The sequence below is a fragment of the Cebidichthys violaceus genome, unplaced genomic scaffold, assembly GCF_023349555.1.
Source record: "Cebidichthys violaceus isolate CVI_PGR_0920_01 unplaced genomic scaffold, fCebVio1.0.p SCAF_26, whole genome shotgun sequence".
NCBI lineage: Eukaryota > Metazoa > Chordata > Actinopteri > Perciformes > Stichaeidae > Cebidichthys > Cebidichthys violaceus.
In genome coordinates this window covers 6,808,613-6,818,612 of record NW_027176439.1, presented here as the reverse complement: position 1 = coordinate 6,818,612, position 10,000 = coordinate 6,808,613, and the positions used below count along the sequence as shown (strand labels likewise).

The 10,000-nt window shown below is 45.8% G+C and overlaps 1 protein-coding gene across 3 annotated transcripts in view; it reads left to right on the top strand.

The window, feature by feature from the left end:
• Positions 1-10,000, top strand: part of gnb1l (guanine nucleotide binding protein (G protein), beta polypeptide 1-like) — a 21,413-nt gene that overhangs the window by 1,437 nt on the left and 9,976 nt on the right. Inside the window, exons 1-5 of one of the 3 annotated variants that reach the window (XM_068721104.1) lie at positions 3,049-3,154; positions 3,613-3,767; positions 3,949-4,074; positions 4,224-4,386; positions 7,516-7,608. In XM_068721104.1, coding sequence (XP_068577205.1) covers positions 3,658-3,767; positions 3,949-4,074; positions 4,224-4,386; positions 7,516-7,608 — 492 coding nt within the window. In that variant the 5' untranslated portion in view covers positions 3,049-3,154; positions 3,613-3,657. Of the gene's footprint in view, positions 1-3,048; positions 3,185-3,612; positions 3,768-3,948; positions 4,075-4,223; positions 4,387-7,515; positions 7,609-10,000 lie in introns of those variants that run through there. The other 2 variants (XM_068721105.1, XM_068721103.1) reach the window with 2 other exon arrangements.

Here is a 10,000-nt window from a genome sequence, read left to right as displayed (position 1 = left end):
TGACGGTGGGTGTTGGTGCACTTGTGTCTGACTTCAACCTCAATGTGACGCCGGTCTGTTTGTCCAGTCCAGATAACCCCACCAAGACACAATAAAGGGCGTGCGTCTTCCTCGCCACTTCCCATGTTGTTTGTCTAACTGGACTTTTATAATGGACCCTCGCTCTCTATTTGGCACGCTGGTTTCCTCCTCAGAAGGATCGGTATTAGTTGGGGGAGGGTCAGGGATCACAGAGCCAGATCACCACCCTCTGACCAGCTAGAGGAGTGGAAGTGGCCCCTTGGTGAGAAGGTGGAAAGCAGGGAAGCTGCAGATAAGACGCCTGTGATATAGAAGGACTAACAGCTGAGATGTAGCAGCAGTGGACGGAGTTGAGGTCTTTATTATTGTTTTAAAGCTTGTTGGTAAAGGTTTGACAGAAGAGAAACGGTGTGTGAGGTTGTGAGGTTGTCTCTTCATTGGAAGGTCTATCTAGAGCGCAGCTTGTGAGTGATGTGTAATCTGCTTCAGTTTTCATCATGCGGCTCAGATCTCATATTTGATGAGGCTGATATCAGCGGGGGATCTTGGGATCCCATGCCTCACAGGGGCCATTATAAAGCTCCTATAATAAACCCCTGTGATCAGTAGGCCCCTCCCTCCCTGCTCTTATTTATGAATGGCAGAATTTGACAAGGGGGCAGCTTCGGTGGGTAGCTGCCGATCACATGATACCGGCGCTAAAGAGCCGAGCGAGGAATGTGGACAGGACTCCCCCCTCACCTCTGGTCCAACAGAAAACTTTGATGCCCCATATCATAACCAATACCCTCTCTATCCCTTCCCTCCCCAGGCCTTCATATGTCCAGCGATGCCGAGGAGGGGAACGGGTGCTGCAGTCGGGGACGGGGGGGGGGGACGGGGGGGGCATAGATAGTGGCTGCGTTTGATCTGAAGGTCGCCAGCCCCTTGCTGGTGTTGAGAGATCCTTGGCATACGAAGCTGGCTCTTATTTAATAACATGAAGGGGAAGCGGACCTTTCTCTCATAATTAGGCCTAATTACCCAGGAGGTGTGGACAGACGGCCCAAGAAGAGACAAACTGCCTTTATCCACGGACTTAGAGTCGGGTTACCCCGGAGCTGTCTTATCTGCTGCAGGGCCAGCAGGAGCCTCAGTCCTCCTCTCCGGCCGCTTCCCACTGGCTCCCATATCCAGCTCAGGTATATTAATCAGACACACCGGTTTAATTAGGCCCAGCTAGTTACTGAGATGGTTCCTGTGGACATGTCTAATAAGACAGTTCACTGACCTAGTGGGTGTTTATCTATCGCTCAATCACGTCATGTGAAAGCTCCTCAGGTTCATTAAAACTGCTGCAGAGCATTTTGGAGACCTAAGTAGAACATGTAACTTGTCCTTGAGGATCACTAGAGGAGTGACCGGCTGCCTCTCTCTGTTGGCGAGGAACACTTTAGGAGTCCTCTCTGATAGATTAGAGTGACATCCTGGCACCTTCTTGTTTGTTGACAGTATCTGTCTCCCCTTCCTGAGCTGCCTGCATGTTTGTATTTGGGTTTTTTGTGGGTGACTCACTTGCAGCCACCACAACAGACCCATTGTTGTGGGCAACTCGGAGTCACTGGAAACGCTGACGCCTGGAAAACAGAAGGAACAATCCGACGAGGAAGCAGTGGCAGGGAAAGTGGCCGCTTCACTCCTGTTTTGGTGATATAGTCCCTCAGCTGATTGGAAAGTCCTGCAGCCGCTGGCCTTGGGACAATGAAAGCAGACGGTTTCAGGCTGCTGGGTCTGTGACTCACAGCTTCATGCAGGCCTGCTGCGAGAGGACAAGAGACGCTTAATCCACCTGTTACCAGAGAGCCTCGCCTTGCCACAGGAATGCAGTGTCTCCCATCCGTTCACAGCTTACCTGAGAGACCCTCACTAAAACACCGTTGACGGTTTTTGCCATTTTCTTCATTCCACACAGTAACACGTTTGGACAGTTGTGGGCTGAAGGTTTCCTGCTGGTTTAGTTCATGCGAGTGATGCCTAACAACGCTCCAGATACATAAACAGAAAGCATGCAGTGTGTCTCCCTATAAAGTGGTCGGCTGATGGTGAGACTGTGTTCTAGTGAGTCCATCAGACTGCAGCGTTCTGTCCTTAATGAGGCAGGCCGGTCAGAGGTCTCTGTCGCTCCGCTTCACAGACTCACACGGACAATTTAACCACTAACCTCCTGAAGGCCTCAGGCTCCAGTTTCAGCATCTACTGACTGCAGGGAGCAGGGGCTATGATAAGTAAAAGTGTGTGTGTGTGTGTGTGTGTGTGTGTGTGTGTGTGTGTGTGTGTGTGTGTGTGTGTGTGTGTGTGTGTGTGTGTGTGTGTGTGTGTGTGTGTGTGTGTGTGTGTGTGTGCATGCACGCACGCACGCACGCACGCAGCAGACAGTTAGCTTAGCATAAACACTGAACACAGGGCTGTTTCTTAGCGTGGAGCAGAGACTTCCTGGAGTCTGCTAGTTGTTGTTTTGTACAGATTCATTAAGATATAGATATATATATATATATAGATTAAGATATATATATATATCTATCTATATATATATGTATGTAGTTTGTTCATTGGTTAGCTTTATTCTCAGATCCTCCTCTCCTGGCTCCAGCCTACAGATTATTAATGTCAAAGTGTTCCTTAAAGGTACAGCCAGCTGTAGCGTATTGTTGTGAACGTCTTTGCTTCTGAAACCTTCAGCAGTGTGACTTGTCAAAGGAGGGAGCAGTTTACTGTGAAGTCTGAGGCGTAGAAGCCAGTAAAACCTGCAAGACTGTTCATTTTAATTGGTAGCTTGTCTGTTCATTTGTTTTTAAGTGGGTGCTCATTTTAGAAAGTCATTGTTTCCCGTAACACTAGTCTAATTTAGATAAACTGACTCTGCTGCCTGGTTGGAGACACCTGTCATTCTCAACATGATCAGCAGACTTTAGATGGATATTAGATATCTAAAGTCAACCACATGTGAACGTACTGCACTTTAACGTTGACGCATCGCTTCCTTGCAGCATACCTGCGGTCGGTTGGGTTTCCTCAGCAGCCCAGCCTACAAAGGACAGAGAAGCCTGAGCTGTTACTTCTGCCTCTGGGACAACGGCTGTTGATCGCAAGAGGAGTGAGAAGCACGAATCTCCGTCTGTTTACTGTAATTAAGCTGTCAGGGGTTGTGATTTATGACGTATTGAGTAAGAGAGGTGTTATCAGGTAGACTAGAAGGAGAGAGAGAGAGAGAGAGACAGAGAGAGAGAGGGAGAGAGAGACAGAGAGAGGGAGAGAGAGGGTGAGAGAGCCACAGGGCCACAGGGTTGATATCTGCTAACAATAGAGCAAACACACAGACGCTGCATGAAACACAACTGTCTGCTCTGAGACAGAACGGCTTCAAGGCAAAGTGGAGCTAATGTCTGCAATAACAAAATGAGATTACTACTTTTCTGATGCATGTAGATGTTAGGCCCACTCTTATCGTTCATGTTGTTGTAATTTGAATGGAACGTTGAGTCATTGAACGGTGCTGTTGAACAGTGGAGACGCTCACCTCTCCGCTCTGTTTCGGTGTTTGTCCTGACTCAGGTTCACGGCCTCCTTGCAGCCCTACGTTGATTGCGTGACCCAGGGATGTCTCGTCCTGCTCCGTCCCCCATCTACACCCTGAGGGGGGCCGGCGGGCCCCTCAACACCCTCCATTTCAGCTGCCACAGAGGGGACACCCCCCTCCTGTTCTCTGGGTGAGTCGTTTATCTCAACGTCACAGATTTAGGATGTTTAAGAGCAGCTGTTAAAGCACCAACATTTCAATATTCTCTTGATATTTGTTTGTTTACCAAGAGCAAAAATTATATTTTATATATGTGTATATATATATATATATATATATATTTATATAAATACATGTGTTTGTTTTTCCAGGTCAGGGAAGGGTGCCATCCATATGTGGAACCTGAACACCAGGAGAGCTGAGAAGATTGTAGAAGGTCATTGTGGCAGCTCGGTGGTCTGGGTCAGCACCCTGCAGGAGACGGGTACCCTCATCAGGTGAGGACAGTTCAGATGTCTTACTCGTCCTTCTCTTACTTAGATGACGTTAACTTCAGATGTGATGGTTTTCAGCTGTGACATTCAGTGTCACGCGTGTGTTGAGATGAAACGTGTGTCTGTTTTCCTTCTCTCCATCGGTGGAGCAGTCAGGGGCGGGACATGCGGGTCTGTCTGTGGGACCTGAGCGAAGGTCGCAGTGAGGCGATGGACTCCGTGTGGACCGGCAGTGTTGGATTCTGTCAGTGCTCCGTGCTGGAGACCAGCCCGGGGACGCACCTGCTGGCCTTCGCTGGACAGCAGACAGAAGAGGTCAGACACCAGGAGCAGTAATAGTAGTAGTAATAGTAGTAGTAGTAGTAGTAGTAGTAATAGTAATAGTAATAGTAGTAGTATATATATATATATATACATATACATATATATCTGTGTGTGTATATATATATATATATATATATATATATACACACAGATATTTCCATGTTCAAAAATACACATTTGTGAATCCAGAGACGTCAGGGGAGTCTCAAAAAACCAACACACACATGTGGAGCGATCCACAAACAAATAGAAAAATCCACAAACAAATACATACAAATACAGAAATATATTTGTGATTTTTTTTTTTTTTTACATTTACATAAATCGTAATTTATTTATGTGTGCATTGCAATGTATTTGTGAGTCGTTCTGTGTGTATTCTCATTTATTGACACTGATCTGACCCCAGAGATGAGAATCAAAAGGTCAACCTGTGTGAACTTGAGCAGACTCTTGCCAGTTTGCTGAGTTGACTTTAAGTGTTCATAGTACTGTTTAGTGGAAGAATAGAAGTTCCAAAGCAGTAGTTCTCTCACATCAAAGCCCGGTCATCTTCTATTACCACACTGTGGTTTGCAAGTGTTCTGATCCATAAATATGACACGGCTTTTATTCAATCAGGCGGCCGACGTAATGCTTTGAGCCGATCTTCAGTGAATGTTCAGGACTAGCAGAAGGCTGAACAGCATCCTTCACGTCATGAGTCAGCAGACAGAACCTAACACCAGCCACCAGCTTAATGTCGGTTAACTTTGGCTGTGGCTAGTAACATACTAACACACCTCTCCAAAAGGGCTGTTTTTAATCTGTAACTGGTGGATTAAAAAGGGAATTCCCAAGCATGAAATGATCGTGCTCTGGAATGAGATCTCGGTGGTATGTCGCGTAACGCTCAACGCCCAGAAGCCTGAAGGGTTTTGTGTGGATTGAGGCGGGATGGGGAGAGGTCAGCCGGCGATTCAGCCATCTTTTATTGCCTCTAGATTCATGTTACTTGCTCCGCTGTGGAGGAGCCACACTTGAAAGGGACGGAGCAGTCACCTGATCCAGCCAAACGTGCCTCTGCTAACCCCAGTCCAGCAGGCCAGGCATCAGGGCGCCTGTGACTCCCAGCACCTCAATAATGCTATTGTCCCAACAGACACAGGCAGACAGAAACACACACACACACCCATACAAGTTAGACTAAAACAGGCCGCAGCCGATTTAGTCATTTGGTCTCCCCTCCCCATTCCACAGACATAACTGACCACGACAGATGCTTATCATGCATCCGCAAATATAACGCCCACATAAATGAATTCCCTCAAGAAACAAAACATATGCACTTGCCACAAAACATGCACAATGGTGTGATTTAGTGCCATATGCAAAATGCAGGTAGGTCAATAAGAACTTCCTATTTCAGGTGGTTTTACTGTTTACTGCTCACAGCCAGGCTCCTGGCAGCAGATTGCCGCCACGGCAGGAGCCTTAATTAATAGTGTGGGTGTTTTATTTATGGGCACTGGGATGCCACACAAGAACAGTGAACACCTGAGGCACAGAGAAGTCCTTAAAGGCCCTCTTTGTCAGGCACGCAAAGGTAAACACGCAGGACAGATGTGGCCTAGCGCTAAAATACAGATCGCTCCCTTAAAGCGCTGTTTAATCTGAGGCCTAATGAGGATGAATATGCGGATCATCAGCGCGGAGGAAGTCGAGGGAATAACTTTTGGGAGTGATGTGTGGTGCACGCCTACAAAGGCACACACTTTATCACCGGCTTCATTAGGCTGTGTATTCTATCAGAATCAGTGCCAGTGTGTGCAGGAAAACAGCGTTCACGTCACGGGGTCGGGCTTCAGCAGGATTTATTATAGACAGTGGGCCGGCTGCTCGGCTCTGATGGATGGTACTGTACCGCTGGTTGGAGGCACTCTGATCTGCAGAAGTCCTGGAGCACAATGACAGATGCAGATTGCTGCTTTATTTGAATTCAGAAGATAGACAGCTTGTAGATATATAGATATATATATAATATATCTATATATACACACATACATCTATATATACACACATACAACGGCAATTTGTGTGTGTAACTGTAACAGGGTCTCAATAATAGAAACATTAGAACTAAAATAATGAAAACAGATACATTAAAACAAAAACACATTTAGATATGTTGGATAAACTCCAATAACTGATCACAGTTTGTTTTATCGAGTATTAGCACGATTCAAGTTACCCACATTAAAGCTGTGCCAAACAGTGGAGCATGTTAATGGACTACAGAGGTCTGGTAAGCTCACTTTTTCCTAACGCCACACCACCAATTTCTTTTAATTTGTCAAACTTGTAGTCTTCTGCGCTGACCTCAAGTGACGTCATTAACAGTAATTAGTAATTTATCCGACTTCACACAGCTCTCTCTGGAGTCACACAAAGCTTTAAAGGTTCTCTGTTCAACATTCACAACATTAATGCAGCCACCTCCCCTCCAGGTTAGCTCTGTTAGCTCTGTTAGCACTGTTAGCTCTATTAGCACTGTTAGCTCTGTTAGCTCTGTTAACACTGTTAGCTCTATTAGCACTGTTAGCTCTGTTAACACTGTTAGCTCTGTTAGCTCTGTTAACACTGTTAGCTCTGTTAGCTCTGTTAACACTGTTAGCTCTGTTAGCACTGTTAGCTCTGTTAACACTGTTAACACTGTTAGCTCTGTTAGCTCTGTTATCACTGTTAGCTCTGTTAGCACTGTTAGCGATTGTAGCACTGTTAGCTATGTTAGCACTGTTAGCTCTGTTAGCACAGTCGCCATTGTTAGCACTGTTAGCGATTGTAGCGCCGCTAGCTGGCTCAGCTGTCCCCATGTTAAGAGCCGTATGGAGGCAATAAATATGCTTTGACTTTTTTCTTTGATGTATAAAATTGATGGGGTTCTTCTCTAATGTTAGCATGCTAACATGCTAAACTAAGACAACAAACATGGTAAACATTATTCCTGCTAATCATCAGCATGTTAGCATTGTCATTGTTAGCATGCAGTTTAGCTGAAGGCACTGCAGTGCTAGCATGGATGTGAACAGGTCAGCCATCTCTAGTGCGTCTTAAGTTGTCCTCATCTTGTGTTTCCTTCAGATCAAGATTATTGAACTACCCAGCAAGACCCCAGTCTGCTCCCTGGTCCCAGACGCTAAGCTGGGGATGGTCATGTGCATCAAACTGTGGCAGGTAAGCACCAGACAAATATCATCTCATCAAAAGGTCTTGCAGTGTTTTTAACTTAACGCCAACAAAGTAGCGCCGTCCCTCTATGACTACATCTCAAGTTCAGCTGGTTCAGCTCGGTAGCCATTCATTTAAAACAAGGATGCAGTTCTTCTCTACATACCTGCTTTTGTCTGGCCGGCCATCAGCCCACGACGAGACACAATAATAGAAAAGTCAAGAAAAAGGCACACGAGAGACGTGGCCCATGATTTACAGCCCGACAACTCGTCTTGGGCCATTTTTCCCGAGCGTTTCTTCTCAGCTGGCACGGAGTCCCAACGCTGTAATTAGAGCGTTTGGAGGGCTGTGGGGTTCACAGCCATATATCAGCCTGCAGCTGCACATCCAATCTGATCCCAGCAAAGAGAAAAAGGTTGCTTTCTGTTTTGTAAATGTTTTATTTTCCAGCCATTAAGGAGACCCTGTAATTATTTCCATGGTTAATTATTAACTCTTTGGGTTTAGGGCTTTGGGGGACGGGGTGGGTTTGTAGATGTTTTGCATACAGTTTATGGGCCGTACCGTTTACAGGCATCGGTACTATAATACAATTCAGAGATATTTTAGCAGGTTATCTACAAAAGCCATAAAGCTGACATCGTGTTTGGTAAATTATTCTAGAGACAAGTCTCACAATGCATGTTGACATTGTGTGTTTCTCTTCCCCTTTGATTCCACCGTTACACCCACCCTTCATCATCTGATTTATGAACCAGTGCCGGTTCAGCGTTGAGTGCCAGGAAACATAATGATCAATTATGTCATTATAACTTATATAATATCATTGTAATACAGCACAGGCAGCTGTCTGACTTCAAAGCTGAAGGGCTTAGGTGATTCTAAATCATCCCAGTCTGATTCCTGAGGCGTGTTCATCAGTCACATGACTGAGCGACTCAAGAGGTCCAAGCAGTGGGAAGTGACTGACACACACACACACACACACACACACACACACACACACACACACACACACACACACACACACACACACACACATTGTGTCTGCCAGTCATCAGTAAAATGCTCACTTGTCTTTCACTAAATGCTCATATGCTACCCGCTGTTCCCTGAAGCTCACACAGCAGGAGGCAGCAGCTGAACCGTCATCCTCTCTCTCCACCACACACACACACACACACACACACACACACACACACACACACACACACACACACACACACACACACACACACACACACACACACACACCGGGATGAAGCCACTGGCAATTATCTCCTCTCTCTATCTTTCCTCTCACCATCCCTCCCTCTTTCCTTCCCACCGTTGAGGCGAGAAGTGATTATCCTCCATTATTTCCAAGACGAACTCACCAACAGATTTATTGTCGGCCTTTAAGCCGTCTCTGCTGGAGTTTATGGAAAAAGATTAAATGCGGTGTTAAACTGCATTTTCTCCTCAGATCACCTTCCCTTTTGCAGAACCCCCCCAGCCCTTAGATCATGTGCTGTCTAAAGGGTGACAGAGCTTGTTATCTATTCTCTCTGAGTCTGATTGGCTGGGTGGTGCTGGAGCACTCGGGTGGAGGTAGACAGCACCTCCACATGTGGGACTGCCCTGTGCGGGGCTCTGGCCAGGGGACAGTATTGATGTATGATGTGCGAGGCTTCTAATGTGAACAGAGGCTGGCGGGGAAGAGGAAATGTTCCTATACAGATATCCATCACGCTCAGCTCATCACCTTGCTGCCTAGTTGCGATGACATCATGGTGGACCGGGTCTAGAACCAGAGGAAGCGATTGGTTCCTTATGTTGAGGCAGTGCCGGCCTCAGGCCTGTGTGGTTCTCTGGGTTGTTCACGACGTACTTAATCAGGAAGTGACATACAAGTGTTTGTGGAGTAGACAATACCTTCAGGACGTCGGCCTATACTTCTCTCTCATTGCATTTAGATTTGATTCATGTTTTATTCATTGTATCAGTTTATTTGGCAGGAACAGCGTTCATCGATTTACAGGGAAACACCGTAAATGAGCCAGAATTAAACTAATAATCACCTTTTATTCCTGATGTTAAACATCCATCCTAGAAATGAAATATATGAAATGAAATGACACATCCTTTTAAATTGAATATATACAATATGATAAATATACACATAATAGCATAATGATTGTGTTTATTGAGTCAATCCCTTTATAGAAGCTTCCGTTTCCTGTTCCTTGTTTGAATCAGTGATCTGCTCACAGGCCTCATTCAGACGAGTGAACAATGTCAAAATGATCTCCACATTTTCTCTGAATTAAGATTTGATTTCAGTTTAATAACTGGTGCAGACTCTCTCTCTCTTGTCCACTAGTGCGTTCTCTACTTACTTCAGATGTCGGGTCAT